The sequence below is a fragment of the Apostichopus japonicus genome, chromosome 16 (genome assembly GCF_037975245.1).
Source record: "Apostichopus japonicus isolate 1M-3 chromosome 16, ASM3797524v1, whole genome shotgun sequence".
Lineage (NCBI taxonomy): Eukaryota > Metazoa > Echinodermata > Holothuroidea > Aspidochirotida > Stichopodidae > Apostichopus > Apostichopus japonicus.
The window spans coordinates 26065564-26087374 of NC_092576.1; the positions used below are offsets into that span (position 1 = coordinate 26065564).

General features: G+C 38.5%; 1 protein-coding gene across 9 annotated transcripts in view; it reads right to left on the reverse strand.

Annotated features, from left to right (window-relative positions):
• Nucleotides 1-21811, reverse strand: part of LOC139982457 (DNA-directed RNA polymerase III subunit RPC2-like) — a 159996-nt gene that overhangs the window by 134057 nt on the left and 4128 nt on the right. For 5 of the 9 annotated variants that reach the window (XR_011798185.1, XM_071995356.1, XM_071995354.1 and 2 more), the window contains exons 2-7: nt 13814-13903; nt 9148-9212; nt 6738-6914; nt 5901-6110; nt 3209-3290; nt 100-249 (exon numbers count right to left, since the gene is read on the reverse strand). Coding sequence is in view for 8 of the 9 variants with exons in the window: in XM_071995356.1 (XP_071851457.1) it covers nt 100-249; nt 3209-3290; nt 5901-6110; nt 6738-6914; nt 9148-9212; nt 13814-13903 (774 nt within the window). In the remaining variant the exon portion in view is untranslated. Of the gene's footprint in view, nt 1-99; nt 250-3208; nt 3291-5900; nt 6111-6737; nt 6915-8537; nt 8579-9147; nt 9213-13813; nt 13904-18499; nt 18536-21614; nt 21781-21811 lie in introns of those variants that run through there. The other 4 variants (XM_071995353.1, XM_071995355.1, XM_071995358.1 and 1 more) reach the window with 4 other exon arrangements.

Consider the following 21811-nt stretch of genomic DNA (forward strand, 5'->3'; position numbering starts at 1 on the left):
GTTACATATAATACATTAATATCTCACTACTGTAATAGACATACAACCAGCTTCCTTCAGGTGACAACCAACAAAGAACTGTCCCCCAACTTTACACACCTGTGTTTGGGTGAATATTTGAAGCCGATGGCACTCTTCCAGATTTGGTGCAAACTGTGACATGAGAGAGTCCTCTGTACCGACCATCTGAACCACCTCTTGGTCACTCTCTAGACCCAGAGCTTTAAAGACTACTACAATAGGAACATCCTGTAAACAACAGAATGAAAATATCACAATAGAAGCATATTAAAGACAATAGTATGATACAATAACAGAATGGGGAAAGGAAAAGGTGAACATCCACACACACACACACACACACACAATAGGAACATCCTGAAAACAACACAATATCACAATAGAAGCGTATTAGAGGCAATAATATGATACAATAACAGCATGGGGAAAGGAAAAGGTGGACATCCAAACACACACACAGAATAACCCAATAGAGTAATACAACAATACGTTCATCAAGATGGATATGTTAGAATGAAGGGATGCAATGTGAGGACATCCCGATGGACATACTTCACAGAGCAGTAAGATGTACACATCATAATAGAAGCATCTTGAGGACATACTTCACAGGGCAGTAAAATAAACACATCATAATAGAAACATCTTGAGGGCATACATCACAAAGCAGTAAAATGAACACATCATAATACAAACATCTTGAGGACATACTTCACAGAGCAGTAAAATGAACACATCATAATACAAACATCTTGAGGACATACTTCACAGAGCAGTAAGATGTACACATCATAAAAGAAGCATCTTGAGGACATACTTCACAGAGCAGTAAAATGAACACATCATAATACAAACATCTTGAGGACATACTTCACAGGGCAGTAAAATGAACACATCATAATAGAAGCATCTTGAGGACATACTTCACAGGGCAGTAAAATAAACACATCATTATAGGAACATCTTGAGGACATACTTCACAGGGCAGTAAAATGAACACATCATAATAGAAGCATCTTGAGGACATACTTCACAGGGCAGTAAAATAAACACATCATAATAGAAACATCTTGAGGACATACTTCAAAAGAGCAGTAAAATGAACACATCATCATAGAAACATCTTGTGTATATGTAATTAGCATGCAATACACACCTCGCGTACCTAACTACAGTACAGAAAATTGGTCGCGAGGGTAGCCATTTTCGTATATAACATGTAGCTGTCATGAGTCATAGCCAATCTGCTACAAAACAGACTTGGGGGCGGGGCTTAATCATCAAAAACGGACCTTTTTACTAAAAGTAGGGGCGACAGCTCAGTGTTGTTTTAAGAAAGAAAAATCATTTAAACATCAAATAAAGCAAATAAAAGCCATAAAATATCATATACAGCTAGTAAAATTCTTATTAACACCTACCTGTAAACAACAAATGAAAGTTTAAAATGTTAATAAAATATATAATACATAGGACCCTATCTTAGACGATACGACTGTTGAAAGACAATTCTATTCTATTCTCTTTCATAAAACATAAGTTTTGGAGCGTGTGCAAAACAGGTCTGCCAAAGTGTGTTTTCAGCCCGATTTGGACATAAATCGGTGAAAAAGTCACAGAATGAGATACAATTCTGGAATAAAATATAGTAACTTTTGTTGGTCTATATGATATATTCTTGCTCTGGAAATTCCAGAGAAAAAGAACTTTGTTTGGAGACGCTGAAAAATTTTTAAGAGAAGAGAGAGTCCCACTTACTGTTACAATATCTCTATACATGTAATGTATTGAGATAACCATCTTGAGGACATTCTGCACAGAGCAGTAAAATGAACACATGATAATAGAACCATCTTGAAGACATTCTGCACAGAGCAGTAAAATGAACACATCATAATAGAAACATCTTGAGGACATACTTCACAGAGCAGTAAAATGAACACATCATAACAGAAGCATCTTGAGGACAAACTTCACAGAGCAGTAAAATGAACACATCATAATAGAAGCATCTTGAGGACATACTTCACAGAGCAGTAAAATGAACACATCATAATAGAACCATCTTGAGGACAAACTTCACAGAGCAGTAAGATGTACACATCATAATAGAAACATCTTGAGGACATACTTCACAGAGCAGTAAAATGAACACATCATAATAGAAGCATCTTGTGGACATACTTCACAGAGCAGTAAAATGTACACATCATAATAGAAGCATCTTGAGGACATACTGTACTTCACATAGCAGTAAATGAACACATCATAATAGAAGCATCTTGAGGACATACTTCACAGAGCAGTAAAATGAACACATCATAATAGAAGCATCTTGAGGACATACTTCACAGAGCAGTAAAATGAACACATCATAATAGAAGCATCTTGAGGACATCCCGATGTACATACTTCACAGAGCAGTAAAATGTACACATCATAATAGAAGCATCTTGAGGACATACTTCACAGAGCAATAAAATAAACACATCATAATAGAAGCATCTTGAGGACATACTTCACAGAGCAGTAAAATGAACACATCATAATAGCAGCATCTTGAGGACATCTCGATGTACATACTCCACAGAACACATGATAATAAAAGCATCTTGAGGACATACTTCCCAGATCAGTAAAATGAACACATCATAATAGCAGCATCTTGAGGACATACTTCACAGAGCAGTAAAATGAACACATCATAATAGAAGCATCTTGAGGACATCCCGATGTACATACTCCACAGAACACATGATAATAAAAGCATCTTGAGGACATACTTCCCAGATCAGTAAGATGTACACATCATAATAGAAGCATCTTGAGGGCATAGCATAAAACAGAGGAAACTAACAAAAATGTTGGCATCCTGGGACAACAGGAAATATTTAACAGTACTGTGAGAGTTTCATTATGGAGATCCTTCCGAGAACTACAGAATGAAAAGAGTACAATACAAGTATCCCTAGTCATGGACTTTTTCAGAAAGGGCATGAAAACCTCATCAAGATGTTTAGAATACATTCGTCTTTCGCCAGAAAGAATTTGACCACTGAAATATCCTCCAATGCAGTAGTTTTAAGCGTCTTCCAAATCAAAGTGGCAGAGTTGAGTAAAATAAGTTATTTCAAGTTAATTTGGCTCACTAAAAATGAAAGGGCCTTTCTTCAGTTATAAGTCTTACCTCAGTCAGAGAGTTATGTTTGATGTAATGTCTTCCTTTTTTCAAGATCACCACAGTTCTACTCTTCCTCTCATGAGTGGAACTGCCGAGAATAAAATTAGGAGATAAGAGTAATTCAACCAGATAATAATAATGAACAATTTACTCAATTCCTCGAGAATTGAAAATCAATGCCATATCAGTATGTCCAAAATCCTGAGAACTACTAACAGTCTAACTTCTATCTCTTCCAGAGAGCAACAGCTCATCAATCACCAAGGCACTGATGGCTTATTTTGAATATTTTCTGAATTTTTTTGTTTGTTGTGGTCAGAAAAAAGGTTGTCATGCCCCTCAAAACAGCCCATTGATAGCCTTAAAATGTCACAATGCCTTTCTTCCAGGGCAATCGGTGCCATTTTGATTCAATTAAAACTTAGCAGTAGTTTAGATGGAGAATGTATATTAGACAGACAAATCCTTTAACTTTTCATGACTACTAGCTTGGGGGGGTCTTGAAAATAACTTTGACCATGAGCGACTTATTTCAATTCTGGATTTCCATTTCTTCATTTTTCTTTGAACACATTGTAAACAACAATCAATTAGTTGTGTCCTTAGCACCATTAAGTACATTCTAAATACTATTCTAAATTATATATATTTTTATATTAATATTTAAGTAGTGTCAAGTTTATTCTTCTTATTCATATTTTAAGGGTTTTGTCATTTTGTTGTCATTGTAAAGCGCTCTTGAAAATGCTTAAGCATGAAAAGAGCGCTATATAAATTTGGTAAAATAATATAAATTTGGTAAAATAATAAACTTTTTGGTCACCATGCCAAGGCATATTACTCTTTACAACAAACTGCTAGCACGACAACCACAACACGCTAAAAAAGTGTTAAGGTTATCTATTTTCTTTGATGAGAGTACTCTATTCGATTAAGTCCAAAGGGTTTCTTAGTTTACTGTACTTCCTTTCACATTTTTACTTATTTGCATTTATTATTGTCTTGTTCACCTTGTTATACTATGTGATGAAACAAATAAATACATAAAAAATAAACAAGAGCATCAATGACGCAGTATCTCAATACTGGAAGTTTTAATTTCGATTCCTAATTTCAAATCAATGCTCTGTCTCTACAATTATCACCACAATCATGGTACAACAAATATATAACTTGCATTTAAGCTACTTTGCCACGAATAGTCTCTGCAGGTTACACTTTATCCTGCTAATGTTGCCTTTAGCGCTCATTGCCTGTTTGTCGAAAGAACGACGTTGCAATGTTTAGTAATGTCATAGAATACCTTAAAACTTGTTTTTTATGTGGTATCCTTGATCTTGGGTCAGTCTCTGTTGGACGTTTTGGTCATATAGTTTGACGTCAATGACAACGGCCAAATTAGAAGAGGAGAACTCGACCATATTCTTGATGCCCGCCTTGAGAGCTACTGTAGGCCTATCGATCTACTGTATGTTACTGTAGACTACCAGACTACTGGTGACTACCATCAAAACTGTGTCCACTTCCAAGTATCAAAACAACCCACGTTTTTTCATCTCAATTTTTCTGACATGAAGATTTCATGGATTTATGACTTGGAAAATATAATGTAAAAGAAGATTACAAGTTTTTATTTGAAAGTGATGGGTGGCCTCCTCCTCCCCTAATAGCCACCTCAGTTCCTCTCCATTTTGTTATTTTATTTTAATTCTTTGTACATTTTATGTCAAACATCACAGGTTCAAAAGAAAGCTAAACATATTTCTTATAACCTTATACATCTTATATCCTTATAAATAAAACATAACCTTATACAATTTTTGTAGTCTTATAAAAGTTGTGATGCTATGGCCGGCTCCTCTTTTATACGTACCCATCAAACAAACTTACCCTGGTCCTGCCTAGGAAAAGCTGTCTGAACACCAGTACAATGCTAATGTGGCTATCACTGAAAGCCTAATAATAGTAATAGGCCGAGGCCTATATATATTTTATTAATGCATTAGGCCTAGGCCCAGACTTGGAGGCGGGGCTTAATCATCAAAAACGGACCTTTTTACTAAAAGTAGGGGCGGCAGCTCAGTGTTGTTTTAAGAAAGAAAAATCATTTAAACATCAAATAAAGCAAATAAAAGCAATAAAATGTCATTTACAGCTAGTAAAGTTCTTATTCATGCCTACCTGTAAAAACAAATGAAAGTTTAAAATGTTATCAAAATATATAATACATAGGACCCTATCTTAGACGATACCACTGTTGAAAGACATTCTATTCTATTCTCTTTCATAAAACATAAAACCGCAGATAACAAACCAATCGCTGAGAAGTAATATGTCACGTGCCCATAATAAACCATAGACATCAATAATAATGAACAAATGAGCAGGAAAACGTGGGCAAAAGTTCCCTACAAACAAGTTTTGGAGCGTGTGCAAAAAAGGTCTGCAACAATCGTTTTTCAGTCCGATTTGGCCCGATTTGGAAATAAATCGGTGAAAAAGTCATAGAATGAGATAAAATTTTCGAATAAAAAATAGTAGCTTTTGTTGGTCTATATGATATATTCTTGCTCTGGAAATTCCAGAGAAAAAGAACTTTGTTTGGAGACGCTGAAAAATTTTTAAGAGAAGAGAGAGTCCCACTTACTGTTACAATATCTCTATACATGTAATGTATTGAGATAAAAATAACCTTTACCTAGTCACATTGCAAGACACCATTCCCTTCCGGTCCAATTCAACGATCATTCTGTTCTTTGACAGCTGCTCTTGAATGAGGATGACTTTCTCCGAACCCCTGACCACAAAGTAACCCCCCGGATCCAACGGACATTCATTCAGTTTAGCTAGTTCTGCTGGGGATTTCCCTGTCAAGATACAGTTGGAACTTCGTAACATGATTGGCATCCTGCAAAAGTATGAAAAAAAAAACCCAGAAATTTCAGGTTTCATGAAAGCATATCACCCCGAAAGGAATTGGCAGATATTTTCAATAAATTTTTTATATAACACTAGCCATAAGTCTTTGGCAGAGAACATTTGATCCAAAGGTGCTGATAAACTGGTTAAATCACCCAGTGCCCTTGACCTGCCTATCTGGACACATTGCGGCCGTACAGAACACAGAACCATACTCAATGAGATCCTCACAGAAAACACACCCATAGCAAAATATCTCCGTCACTTCCCCCTCCCCTCAAATTCATACAGACCCACCTAATCTCTTCAACCCACCTTATGCAGTCACATGAGGATGACCTCATGTAGTGTCACAATACCCACGGCTACTTGACACCAATGATCTTCTTGTGGTGTCACAATACCCACAGCCACTTTACACCATTGGCAGAGAACAGTAAACAATGGGAAATCATTTATCCTTTCAAGCCTCTGTGTACAACCCGTCTATGTAACACTCTTGTGAACCCATCGTGTATCTTACTGTTATAGATCGTAGACTTCTGCTAATCTGCAATCAGGTGAGACAGCCTTTAGGACAGCAGTACCTCGCTTAATACATGATTTTAAAACCAACCTGCCAATAGGTAAATTCTTCCGGATGACCCTCTGAGTACCCCTGGTGTACTCAATGTCTACAGTGATTGGTGCGGAGTAGGTCATATCTCTCAACCTGCATTCGTGAGGGGAGATTGGTTTGGTGATGTTGAATCCTTCTTCTACATCTGGGCTTCCAACATAGATGTTCATATACCTGTTGAGAGACAAGACAATTGGAGTCTTTTAGTCTTTTAGCCAGCGACGCGAGTCGCCATCTTTGAGACGGCTAAAATGTAACGGAGATGGTCAAAATTACATGAGACACAGTAGAAAATTAGACTGATTAGATGAGTGAGCTGCACATGCCTCTAGATTAGTTCTACTGACATATACATACAGAACATATAAGGGAATCGATAGGGTAATTTTAATACTCAAACTGTTTAGTTCAAACTCTTACGAGAAACGAATCCATCATTGTTAATGTGTGAGCTGCACATGCCCAAGACTAGCCGTACTGACATATGTAAGAAGTGAATCTTTAGCGCAATTTTTCTGCAAAGCCCCGCTTCTAGACTGCATAATAATGAATAGCGTGCACTTGTTTATAACTGCAGTGTCCCTACTTAAATACTACGGTAGGCTACATGTGCTGCAAATTTTCCCAGGTACCTTGCTAAACAACTGTGAGCTCATCCTCTGTTAACACCTGTTTGTTAACATTTTTTGGCACGTTTCCAAGTAACGTTTCATGGAGTGGCTCCACTCTAGAATTAATTAGGTCAGTCAGTAAAGGATCGTTCAAGAAAAGTAGGTAAAATTTCCCTGTAACATTTTTAGGTAAATAAAACACACCTCAAGCCAACTGACTCCTCTGCATGAACAAAACGATCTATTCCCCATGATACACGAGGCACAGCCTATACCATACACGCATATCATGCTATCAAGGCCCCTACAGTACAGTAGCTATGGCATCTTTATGAAAGTATACCATGTAATAACATCTTTTAGGCCACTTGGCATGATTAGCTAAATGCTAAATATTATTTCCATGTTCTTGTAGAAAACGTCAACTTCGCAAAATACAATTGTGTTTTGTAGTTACGTGAGATCCGTAACCGACGAGGTGGTTAGGCTATTGCTTTACACTTAACTATGGTAGGATATAATTGTTTCCGTATTTTTGGAAATTCTAGAAAGTACTTTATTTTCCCCCGCTTAACACCAGATGTGGTCTTACGGTTTATTCATAAATGGGTGTACTAGAGCCTTGTTTACATGACATTAGTTACATTTAGCACAATATGCCAGTTTCGCATAAATTTTCGAAAGTGTTTTGCTCAATCTTTCGTAAACTTTGAAAGGTGTACCAACTTACTTTTTGTACACAATTGGTAATTTCTCTACTGATTTTCAAAATATACAACCTGCGTCCTGGGTTACCTGCCTTCTTGCCTCAGTACACAAAAAACTTTATATGATTATTCATAAACCAATAGAAGACTCATTAACATATCATTTTTAGTGGAAAATGAGACGGAATAGTGTATTTTCAAACCCACTATTCCGCTGGCCACTCCCTAACTAAGAAGAAAGGTTGTTAGGGGATTGAATTTCTGCTAACACCTTAAACAACCAACCAACAACAACCCACCATGTTCAATGGTTACAGTATGCAATGAAGGAAAAATAACTCACTTGAAGTAAAAGTTTGGAGCTAATTACTGGCCACTCCTTAGTTGTTAGGGGATTGAATTTCTGCTAACACCTAACCAACCACCAACAACCCACCATGTTCTATGGTTACAGTATGCAATGAAGGAAAATAACTCACTTGAGGTTAAAGTTTGGAGCTTATTACTGGCCACTCCTTACCTAAAAAGAAAGATTGTTAGGGGATTGAATTTCTGCTAACACCTTAAACAACCAACCAACAACAACCCACCATGTTCAATGGTTACAGTATGCAATGAAGGAAAAATAACTCACTTGAGGCAACAGTTTGGAGCTTATTACTGGCCACTCCATAACTAAGAAGAAAGGCTGTTAGGGGATTGAATTTCTGCTAACACCTGAAACAACCAACAACAACCCACCATGTTCAATGGTTACAGTATGCAATGAAGGAGAATAACTCACTTGAGGCAACAGTTTGGAGCTTATTACTGGCCACTCCCTAACTAAGTAGAAAGGTTGTTAGGGGATTGAATTTCTGCTAACACCTGAAACAACCAACCAACAACAACCCACCATGTTCAATGGTTACAGTATGCAATGAAGGAGAATAACTCACTTGAGGCAACAGTTTGGAGCTTATTACTGGCCTCTCCCTAACTAAGAAGAAAGCTTGTTAGGGGATTGAATTTCTGCTAACACCTTAAACAATAACAAACAACCCACCATGTTCAATGGTTACAGTATGCAATGAAGGAAGAATAACTCACTTGAGGTAAAAGTTTGGATCTGCATCACTTGTGACCCTCTCATTGGCTTTCATTATCTTCTTAATCTGTTGAAAAAAATAATATACAGGTTTGATAATGAATCAAAGTCAATAGGTGACATGTTATTCACAACTAAACAATTCATTTTGTAACCAGAGCAAAAAGCATGCTATCGTTTATGTTTATCATTTTCTTTCACTTTCCTATCTTTCGTTTTATTAATTTGATAATTTTTCTATTTTCGTTTTCATTCAATCATCTTCTTTCCACCTTTACTTTGGTAGACTGGGGAGTTTCCTTAACTTTAACTTTCACTGCTCACTACTACTGGGCAACAGTATGTGGTCAGGTGGACCTGCATCTTTTTAAACAAAGTGGAAGGCAAGTTGGTTAAGAGTTTGATGGGTGAGGTTGAGACAATATTCAATGGACAGTCCTTTACAACCATTTCATGAATATTCAACCTTTGAGTTCAATTGGTTTTAAGTGTGAGTTGCCATTTACTCAAATATGGGATGTATTCTAATAATTATGGTATTTATTTTAGGAATTATGGGATGGAATGAATAAAGAAGAACAGCCCTTCTAGTGACCGAGAGATAGAGACCGGGAGTCATGAGCCATCCAGAGGGTCACCCTGCCCACCCAAGAGACATCCCTAACCAAGTTAATAGTGTTTGCACGGGTTATCCTGGTACCCGCCCAACGTGATACTACCCGGTTCCTAATTTATTACCCGAATCCGACGCAAAGTGTAATTTAAAAAAAAAAAAAAAAATTGGCAAACCGGCGGTTAGGCAGATTTCTCATTGACTTAGTGTGGTGTTAGGCTACAATGTGTTCAAAGATACTGTAACAGCAATAACGAAGGTACCCGCCCGACATGTTACTACCCGGTTCCTAATTTATTACCCGAATCCTACGCAAACCGATGGTTAGGCAGATTTCCCATTGACTAAAGTGTGTTGTTAGGCTACCATGTGGTCGAAGATAACAGCAATAACGAAAGTTTTCCATGGATATCTTATAACTGCGTCACAATTTCAGCTAATAAACAGATGGCTAGACTAGATTACCCCCATTGACTTAGTGTGGTGTTAGGCAACCATGTGGTCGAACGTAACAGCAGTAACAAAAGTATTCGATGGATGTCTTATAACTGCGTCACAACTTCAGCAAATAAACAGATGGTTAGGCTAAGCTAGATTTTTCATTGACTTAGTGTGGTGTTAGGCTACCATGTGGAAGAAATAATTATTAAATCATTCGTTTATTTCATAGAAGGAAAGGCTGACAAGGAATTTTACGAGATTTTTATGGATTATAGACGGGATAACTAAACAAGAGCCCAAGGGCACTGTGGTTCCTTGCTTGTGGTATATGACAATACACATAATATTATCAAGCAAGATTGGGCTCAAATAGTCCAAGTAATTGTGGTCCTGTATGTTCCCATAAAGTAACCAACACTATAGCCAACACTTTTGTGATCACAAAATGTGATCAGATTTTTTATCACAAGGCACTTTTGAGATCTAAATATGGCGTCGAAAATGTAAGAAGTATAAGAGACCTACAAGCGTGTCAACAGATATGATAACATTGGTGACCTCGGATGACATGACCTTTAAGTTTCAAAATGTTCCACCACCCCATTCACAACTTGTCCCAAAATATCAACCATGTCACACCTTGGCATTGAGATTTAATTGCATTAAATGTCAAAAAATTAACTTTGAACTTGTATACACTTACATAACTTCACACACAAAGGTCACCAGGAGGTCAACCAATTGACATTTTTGATCGGTGAGACCTAAATAGAGCATGACTGTAAAAATTTAAAGATTTTTTCTTTGCCCATTTTCTCCCCCCAAAATACTACTTTTTTTAACATTAGCTGACCTTTGGTGACGTTGGATCACATGACCAATAAGTTTGAAAATATTCCCCTATACCATTTGCAACAAAAAAATCAACCTTGTAACACTTGGCACTGGGAGTTATTGAATTAAATGTGTGAAAATTAACTTTGACCTCATATAACTTCGCACACGAAGGTCACACAGGGTCAACCTGATGACATTTATGATCAGAAGGTACCTTTGCCATCTGAAAATAGCATCGAAACTGTAAAAATCCCCAAAAACATGTAAAGTTCACCAGAGGTCAAATTGAGGTCAAGGGTCACCCAGATGCGGATCGACAATTGGATAACATTGAAGCAACTCCCAACCCTAATGGACATTTCGTTCTCAAGTTATCGCAAAAATACTAGTTTTTTATCATTAATTGACCTTTGGTGACCTCGGATCACATGACCGTTACCTTTGAAAATGTTACCCTAACCAGTTCACAACTTGTCCCAAAATATCAACCTTTTCGCACATTGGCACTGGGAGTTATTGCCGTTTTAATATTTTCGGTTTTTGGACCATTACCGACCTTTGGTGACCTTTGTGGGCACCATAAACAATAGGGCACACCTTCTCCATATGGCGGATCTATAGTCCAAGTTTGGCCTCAATCCAACATTCCCTTATTGAGATAGAGCTTACCCAAGCAAGTGTCACAGATGCACACACACACATACATACAGTACTGTACATACATACACACACACACACACACACATACGCCAACCTGACTGCATAGGTTCCTTTTGCTAAAGCAAGGAACCAAAAATAGAAATTGCAAGTGGCTTTTAACTAATCTTTTATTGCAAATGCGATCACTTTGCGCAAATCGCGCAATATCTCGGCAAATGCGAACCCTGGGCCTGCATAATACAGTAGATAGTAGTAGTAGTAACAACTAAATTGGATATTTATATGGTTTGATCCAATAGACGTGCACCAGCAAGAAAGAAACAAAAGCAAATAAATATTATTGAGGGTTTTATACCTTAGCTTACACCTACGTATTTGAACATGAAAATATTGTCAGTAGAGAATATAATGCATTTATTACAGCATCCAATATGTAATTACTTGAAAATCATGATACACGAGGGTAAACAATTTTTTTTCCAGGTACCCGGATACCCGACGGGTAACGGTCCTCGGGTACCCGGTTCCCGATTTTTTGACCCGTGTAAACGCGATATATTTGGGCCATTTCACAGTCATAAGTGCATTTCTAGGGAAGCTTACTACACAGTAACTCCAAATAGCTCACAACCAGTATTTCCTTCACACTTTTGACCTTCCAAGTGTACACTAATATGTTTCCCCCCCCCCCCCCCTCTTCTCTTGCAAAACCATAGAAACCATAAAAGGTAAGGTTATAGCTGTTAAGGGTTGAGGAATTTCATGGGTAGGGGAGGTTCATTGATGACCCTAGCATTGGTTTGTGTTAATAGGTACTGTATCTGCAGAGACAGCAGAAAAGGCAGCACTTGGCAGTTCTGAAGGATGAGTTGCTCAGCCTTTCAATACAAAGTCCCTGAAGCGAGATGTCCTGACAAGACATCATCACAGCCTGAAGCTAGCAGGTAACACCAATCCTCAGAGGACTCAGTTCCCCCAGATTGTCAACCCATGGGGACCACCCTCATCCAACCCCAAGAATTCCAGTCTTTGCAGATTAAGGGAAGATTTAACTTTGAGATGTGGGAGTATGAGATCTTCTGTCTCCTGCAACTACAGTAGAAGTACTGTACACACTAAGGAGGTAATAGAGAATGCTGTGAGGAATTCCCTGAGGGTCCAGGGAGCCAGGTAAGTTAGGCATTTAGGCCCAAACTCAAACATCGAGGATTTATTCGGGAAGATGGAGGGGATTTATGGAACCGGATTCAGGGACAGACCTGCACAGGCCTACAACACACTCCAGCAGAAAGGGAAGACTACTGTGGCATTAGAGTGTAGACTAGAAAGCCTTGTCATGAAGGTAATAGACCTACAGTACTGTAGGAGGGCTCTCTGGAGAAGAGGGGGATCAGACCCTTAGGTTAGTGTTTTAGAAGGGGGTTGTGGACGACCACGTAAGTGGGGGGGATTACATTGAAGCAACTCCCAACCCTAACGGACAATTTGTTCTAATTTGTTCTCAAGTTATCGAAAAATTTCTAGTTTTTTATCATAAATTGACCTTTGGTGACCTTGGATCACATGACCGTTAAGTTTGAAAATATTCCCCTATACCATTTGCAACTTGTCCCAAAATATCAATCGTGTAACACCTTGGCACTGGGAGTTATTACACTAAATGTCTGAAGATTAACTTTAACCTCATATAACTTAACACACAAAGGTCACCTTGGGTCAACTTATTGTCATTTTTGATCGGCATCAAACTATAAAAATTCAAACATTTTTTTCTTTGCCCATTTTCTACCCCCAAAATATTAGACCTTAATTGACCTTTGTTGACCTTTGATCATGTTACCATTATGTTTGGAAACAATCCCTTACCCCATTTACAACTACTCCAAAAATATCAAACATGTCGGACCCTGTCAAATGGGAGTTATTGCTGTTTTCAATATATTGGCTTTTGGCATGTAACTGACCTTTGGTGACCTTTGCCAGCACCAAATCAATAGGGTTCATTTAGTCACTATGGGCCAACCACACACCAAGTATGGTAGTGATCGGTAATTCCCTTGTTGAGTTATCCTGCATACAAGCTAAAGCGTCACACACACACGCACTACTGTACATACCTCCACATTGATGAAATAGTTGAAACTGTCGATGTGCTGCCTCACAAGGCCACGGACCTTCAAGAAAGCTGGTAAGAGTTTCCATTTGTCCTGTATCAAAGAGAAATAGTAGTGAGCTTGTTATCATATTGAACATTGACACTACAATAGAAATTGTATTGATAGCTTTGTGATTGTGTTGATAGCATGTTACAGTTTATCACACAATAGTACTCAATATGGATCATTGGTTCTACGTGAACTGGATTTTCAATATCTTGAAACAGGGTGGGAAGGGTGACTCGTGAAACAGGGTGGGGAGGGTGACTCATGGAACAGGGTGGGGAGGGTGACTCGTGGTATTTGGTTAATGTAATGCACTTTTTTGAGAGAATTTCGTATAACAATGACTGTTTTCAGAAACAATAGTTTATTAGATCTGAGAAATCACTGAAAGTTTATTTCTGCCATTTAACAATACAGAACCTCATTAGTTATTAACTGAATTTGGTTCTTGGCTGTTCATACTGCATTTAGTATTCACAGAAGAAAGACAGAAAATGTTAAGTTCACACTAAAACCCTGGGTACAAGCTCTAGATCCAGCTTGCCGACAAAGTCACAGATTTAAAAGAGGGAGAAGTTTGTATTGACCATATGATGCTGGTCAACTTTGTTTGTTTACTTACCCCCTCTAATAAGACTTTGGCTAGAGTAATTCAGATTGCATTGATGGAATTTTTCATCAGTAGCACTTTTTAAAGTTTCTATACACATGCTAATTAGGTGACCATTGAATATACCTAGGCTGGTATATAAGGAACCTACATGTGGTCACTCATCCTCTTCTCCTCATGGTCTGCAGACAGTAAAGACACCGATAACAGTTACACATATCTTTTACTTTAGGTCAACATTGCAGTTACTCAGGGCATGTTCACCCTGTGTGTTCACCCTGTGTTTATCTAATTAAAAGAGTGGTTATAGGACAGGGTGGATACTTGAATTGCCTTACTTATTAGTAGTAATTGCGTGTCTAGTCTGCATCATATTTATTGGGTAGATCTACATCGCGCTAGCGCTATAGTTACGAAGCCGCAAAGCGATATTATTTTGACCACATACAGCTCACACATCTAGGCCATTTACTGGAGAGTTGAGTTTGTCAATTGAAATAGTCAGAGGGGCGACTGGGTAGTTGGAGGATCATTTAGAACATAGTTGTTGAGAGTATGTCTAACTTAAAAACTATGTTTAACCTCTTTAATTTTTCATAAAATGGAAAAATTACAACACTTCGGATTGGTTATTTCCCTTGTAAGAATTTAAGAGTGATATTGGTCACAACGTAATGTCAAGGTTTGTTTGTTTGTTAAATGCAGATGCAAGGTTCCAACAGAAAATTAAAGTACGAGTGGCTGAGGGAATCTCAGGAGGACGTTTCTGTGCCTCTTCAAGTTGCTGCCATCCAGATGCCAAAGCCATTAATACCACCCTTTCAAGAGACTGTTGGCTCGCAAAAGACGGCTGGTCCCAATGTTCAGCGATCTCCAAGGGCCACAAGGACTGCACCAACAGCCTCAGATATTGCAAACCAGACGCCCCCACAACATGGAAACAAACGCAGGCAACATCACAGAACACCAAGACCACCAAAGAAAACGAAAAACGACGTTCGTAAAAGGTACAGTAATTATCATTCTTGTTCTCGATCTTTGTTTACATAATTATGAACGGTCTTATTGACTTTGTTGCATGTGTCGCTTGAAATCAGACTTGCTGTAGTCTGGCCCAGTTATGAACTAGGTTATTACTGCAACATGCTCCGAGAACTTCTGGTGGAATGATACTACAAAACTTTACTAGAAGTAGTAACCTACAATTAGGAAACTATGTAATTGTACAGCTAGCAGAACAAAAACGATTCCCGAAAGTTGGATAACTGTTTTGGATTGTATTTTTCGTTAACTGTTTTAAATTGTATGTTTTGTTTAATGAACATATTGTTCATTTTCTATTTATATTTTTGTTTAATTGATTTTTGCTGGGTTTTTTTAGGGTTTTTCTTTGTATAGCCCTTTGAAGCTTTTGTTTAATATTATTATTATGATCATTATTATTATAACTTTACATGCTGATTTAGTAAAAACTTCTAAGAATTTATATTTCTCATACATATATCGTGTTCACAGATCGTTTCCAGAATAGTGATAGGGGAGGCCCCACCTGGAGACAAACAGGTACGGAACCAATGGCTCCGGACTGTGCTGGCGAAGCCACGTTAGCCCTTCTAGATGTGGTGGAAAACATAACATCTGCGGGAACTCCACCGAAGGTACCTGAAGAATGGTTAAACTGCACTCCACCTCTAGCATGCTCAGCGATTTGCGAAGCAAAATTTTAAAGGCTTGAGGACAAGTTTGATGTTCGGATGGGGCAGATAGAACTCCTGCTTCACCAGCAAGAAGAACAACTACAGAAGCAGGAAAGGGAAATTAATACTTTAAGGGAACAACTCTCAGAGCACGAGACTTCTTTGCAACAACCTATTCAGCAGCCTGCAGAAGTTTACTCGACACCGTCTGTATCCGATGCCATCGGAGGAGCATTGGAAGCCCTCAACGACGAAGATCGTTTAATAACACAATTTCTATCAAGTCCCTCAGACGTTGGCTTCTCCCCAAATTTTCAGCTCGAGAAAATGCTGATAGAATGCGACCAGGATAGGTCGATTATGGCTCGAAAGCTTATGGCGCATTTTTTTTCAGTTCATGAAATGGTCAATGGAAATACTTCCGGTAAGGGAAGCAAGCAGCAGCTTGATGTGAGCAGGCTGAGTGAAATACGGAGGTTGATTTTTTCTTATGCCCCTGCTCCTTCTCCACAGGCAGAAGTGAGTGAGTGGAAGAGGTTGCGTACCGGTATCGATTTAAAGAATAGACATTTAAGGCACCGTCTGTGCAGAGCAGGTGTAAATGTTAATTATGGATAGTAAGGGGAGGGCCGCGGGAGGGGGGGGGTTGTATAATTACGTGTGACAGGCATTGACTCATAATTTAAACCACAACAGAACTTTCCTTCATAGTAACAAACTATCAGTGTATGACAGAGTATTCACATTTTTTTGGTGATAACTGGTCATTAAGAAAATAATAGGACAATATTGGCAAGTTTTTCATGATAATGTGTTAGTTTCCAGAGATCTATAGGCATGTTCAGACAACAAGATTGATTTAAGAAAATAAAAACATAGCAAATATCCACTCCAGTCCTGCCCCATAATAAATGTGCATAATAACACATTGAACCGTGAACATACATTATCATGTACCCACTATCTACCAACACCTTCACACAAAGTATGATGCAATTCTGAAATGTTTACATTGACACTGTGACCTCATTAATATTCTTGACATGAGCACCAAAATCAACAGCGCTCTTCTACTCACTAGGGCGCATATACTGTATGTACCAAGTATGACTTCAATCCAACTTGTCGTTGTTCAGTTACCATGTTTACAAGCTACAGTATCTTAGTGAAAATCAACTTAAGTCCCACCCCCTAATAAATACTGTATGTATGCATAAAATCAACTTGAACATATATCACCATGAACCCGCTATCTACCAACATATTGTAACAGGTATAAATAAATTCTGACTTTTGGTTGCAGAGTTATTAGCATTTGAAGATTTTTACGATTGACCCTGTGACCTCATTATTACCCAACTTGCCATTGTTGAGTTATCGTGTTTACGAGCCAAGGGCGTCACAAACACACACACACTCACGAACTTAGCCAGCAAACCAGAAAACCAGAAAACCAGAAACCAGAAAACTGCAAAAAGAACTCTCCAAGAATGAGTTCGAAAGAAAGCTTGATACCATCTACACAAACATACATGGACACACACACACAATCACCATGGTATATTCCTTGAGCCTTTGGACAAACAATAACAATCAGAAGAAATAGTGCCCCCCCCCCGCCTCCCCCCAAAAAGGTCTTTGTTCCTCCCTTTTCCAGGAGAGTCTTTGTTACACCACCGGTGAAACGTGCATTTCTCCCTCACATACAAATATTTGCTTTAAAGACCTAGTTCAGAAAACTTTCTCTCGAAATTGGTCAAGATTTTCCAATACCAGATTTTTTAATACCAGACGTTGCATAAAACATACAGCTAGCCCGTTTAACCTGCTCTGTTACCCACACAAACTAACAAAACTAAAGGGCCAATTTAAGGGTAATATTGTCAGAGATTGAGATAAATTCTCATTTCAAAGGATTCTGAAATCAGCGTATAAAGCGCATAGAAACTAGGTGAACAACCTGTTTGAAGACTGACGATTCGGTTAAAGGTATTATGAGCTGTGATATTACAGATGACATGTCCCTATGCTATATGGACAGAGCTAGGAGATGCTGGCACCGATATCTCCAGACACTCTGTCGCAAACATCATCACCTGGTTTCATGCCAGAGGCAACATACGTAACAGAAAAAGAGGATGACGGCCCAGTGTGGTGAAATTATCCATGCACTATTGAAGGAAACTGAGGAGCTAACTTCAACCAAATTACGAAGGGAACTTTTGAAACGAACCAGGCCTGATATATGCACTTCAACGATCAGAAAGAAGCAGGCTAAACTTGGATGGATTTTTGAAAAAGACTAAAAGCGCACCATGCATCAGACATGCTTACCAAGTAAAGCGTCTCATTCATGTTCGAGAGCTAGCCCTCCAGAAGGAGTCCTACCACAACATGGTGTTTACCGATGAGTGTACTATTGAATTAGACAGTCTCGAGAGAGTTTCTTGAAGACTGAAATGGGAAAAACCGAAATGAAAGGGAGACCCAAACATCCTTACAAGTTGGATGTTTGGGTGGCAGGTATATCAAAGAGAGGAGCCACGAATATTGTCATATTCGATGGAATCATGCGTCAAGAGTTCTTTGTAGACATTTTACAAGATGCATTGGTACCATTTGGACGGAAGTTTTACCCACATGGATTCAGGCTAATGCAAGACAACGACCCCAAACATACAAGCCTGTACGCTAGATGGTTCATGGCGGACGCTGGGATCGTTTGGTGGAAGACACCCCCTGAGAGTCCCGACTTAAATCCAATTGAGAAAGTATGGCATGAGATGAAGCATTTTCTTCCGAAAGACTTCAAACCCTTGAAGACAGAAGAGCTTGTGGATGGAATCTGTACGTTTTGGAAAGAACAGGCGCCTCCAAAGAAGTGCCGAAAGTACATTTCCAATCTTCGTAAGGCTATACCAGCTGTATTTGAAAGCAAAAGGAATGCTACCGAGTTTTGATGGAGGTGCACAAATAAAACAGCACTTGTCAGGGCCACCAAATCATCCAGAAAGAGCAAACCTATACTCCTTTGAAAACATGCTTTCTTCCCCCCCCCGTATATACTATTATTATATTATTTATATTTACAGGAATGTATAACTCCTGTAACTCTTGTTTTGTTATCAAATAACTCTTTCTCTTACTTTGTAGCACTCGGTTGGCGTTTAGGATTTTTGCCGAATTAACCCATTTAGATACAGATCTAAGTTGGCACCCTTAAATGGGTGGTGACCATACAAGTTCCACCGGTGAATTTCACAATTCACCATCAAAATGGTATTGTTTATCCAGCTGTATAATCAATGTATGCCAGTACATTGTGTAGCTTAGATATTACTACTTGCCATTGAATTGTGTTGCCCTTCCATGTACAGCCTGGAGGAATAAGTGCAAATACTGTGAGTAGAACACAGATCAGTATGCATATCTCATCTCTTGCTTATCTGTCCATCAAGTGATTTGTTCAAGAGAGCATTGCACGGTAAGGCTTGAAAGGCCAAGTGCTACGTTGTATGCTAAATTAAATGTAACATACAAATCACAGGTTAAAAAACACTACCGTATACACAACGCAATTATTCTCTTCGCCCAACAACCATTTCGCCCAACTGCCATAACGCCCAACTAACATGGTCATTGCGCCCAACTAACATGGTCATTTCGCCTTACCAGCATGGTCATGTCGCCCAACCATTTTTTACTCATATTCAGTCAGAATAATATCATTTTTTTTATTTCACTAGTTCAATTTGATTTATTTTGGGTTATATTACTTTGTGGTAGGTAAAAAAAAGTGATGTCCGTTCATATCAATGAGAGTCTGAGCAGTTATTGCAGGTGTAATGGGTGTAATGGGTGTTAATCTAGTTCTACATAGTGTTAATCTAATATTATACAAACAAAGGGGAATCGGTCTCCATGCAACCCCTAAACCACTGATCCATCCTACCGACTGTAATCCTGTCTTCAAGTTTCCTTGATATTCGGTTCTATCGTCCTCTTCGCTGCTAGGTGAATATCATGTCTTAAAACTAAAAAGTAAGAAACGGCTGTTTCAAACATCTCACTAGTTCTTTCAGCGACTTTAATCCCTATTCATTGAGCACAAAAGCATTTCCTGTGTATAAACTCGTAAAAGGATTATACACGGTGTCTCCGTGGCAATTTCTTTGTCAACAAGTTTTTATGCAATTGTACTTGTTTATACGTCTTTATACTATTCTGTGCGTGTACACATGTTCAGTTATACAAGAGCATATACTGTTAACATGCAGTGTCTATGTAAGGTGTTGTGCTTCTTATATGATCCCCCCCCCGCCCCCGAGAGGAACCCAAAACGTGCAGCTAAAATGGCACTAACAAACAGTTACATAAACCAAAACTGATCCCCCAAATTAAATGTCAAGTTCTACAGAGATACAATTGGGTAGTTTTAGCGAAAACTTCGCTGCCGTTTCGTTGCGAGGTTCTTGTGAAGCAAAATACCAGCTTCATGAATACATTTTGTAGCCGCAGTAAAGCTAGGTCTAAAGGACTAACGCTACTACTACTACTAGGCGGGTACCGTTGTTTTCCGCACACGTTACTTTCCGCTGAAACAAAACGGTGTTTTCCGCAAACAAATTTGTCAGCGGAAAACAACGTTTTTTTCAGCGGAAAGTACCGTTTCTTTTTGGGAGGAACAGAATGACTTACTGAAATTATTAGGCACATGGAAGGATTTAGGAAGATGGATAAGATAGGATTTGACTGTAACAGGATAAAATGTAGCTTCGAGACTAGATTTAGGATAGCTAAGGTTGTACTTGTAGCTTAGGCTGTAAGCACTAGCTTAGGCTGTAAGCACAAGTTTAATTTTAGTTAAACAGCGCCACCCTTTTGGGTTGTAGTTTTCGACATGCCTTACTTATACAGCCATTTTATTTCCAGCGAAAATCAAAGATACCGCCTTTTACACCTTTTTTTTAAACCATCATTACGCGGGCCGAATTTTTAATACTTAATTAGATACTCAATCCTTCATAACGTGGGCGTCCCTTTGCCCTAGTATTATATGCTTCTTTAATAATTCGTAATTACAAACACCCCAAGCCTCCTCTAAATTATACGCAGCTTAACTTTTCTGACATGAACTCAGTCTAACCATCCTTGATCGACGTTCTTTGATACTTTCTCATGTTATTTTAATCATCCTGCCTGAATTTGGTATCTCAAAATTGCGGAAAAATATAGTGTACAGGTAAGTGAAAAAATAGGTGTTTTCCGCAGAAGATTTTTTTCAGCGGAAAGTAATCAGCGGAAAGTAACGTAGGCCTATGCGGAAAACAACTGAAACCCTACTAGGCTAGCCTAGATTCGGATCAGGCATGCTATAGCTACCCTACACATTGCATTCACAGTCAGTTTCGAATAAGGTTAACTGAACAAGGTTGCTGAATTTGCTCACCTCGATGCATTTAACCGGCTCTGCGAGTTTTTGTTTCTCTTTTTCATTCATTCCTCAGGTCAGTTTAGCTTAGTGTTCATTGATATCGCTTGCAACCACAACTTTAGAAATTCATGGTTTCCACCACTGTTCGCCACTCGATGAACAAATTGAAGTTAGTAATACTCATATTCAGTAGAACTTCCGAAGCTGTATTC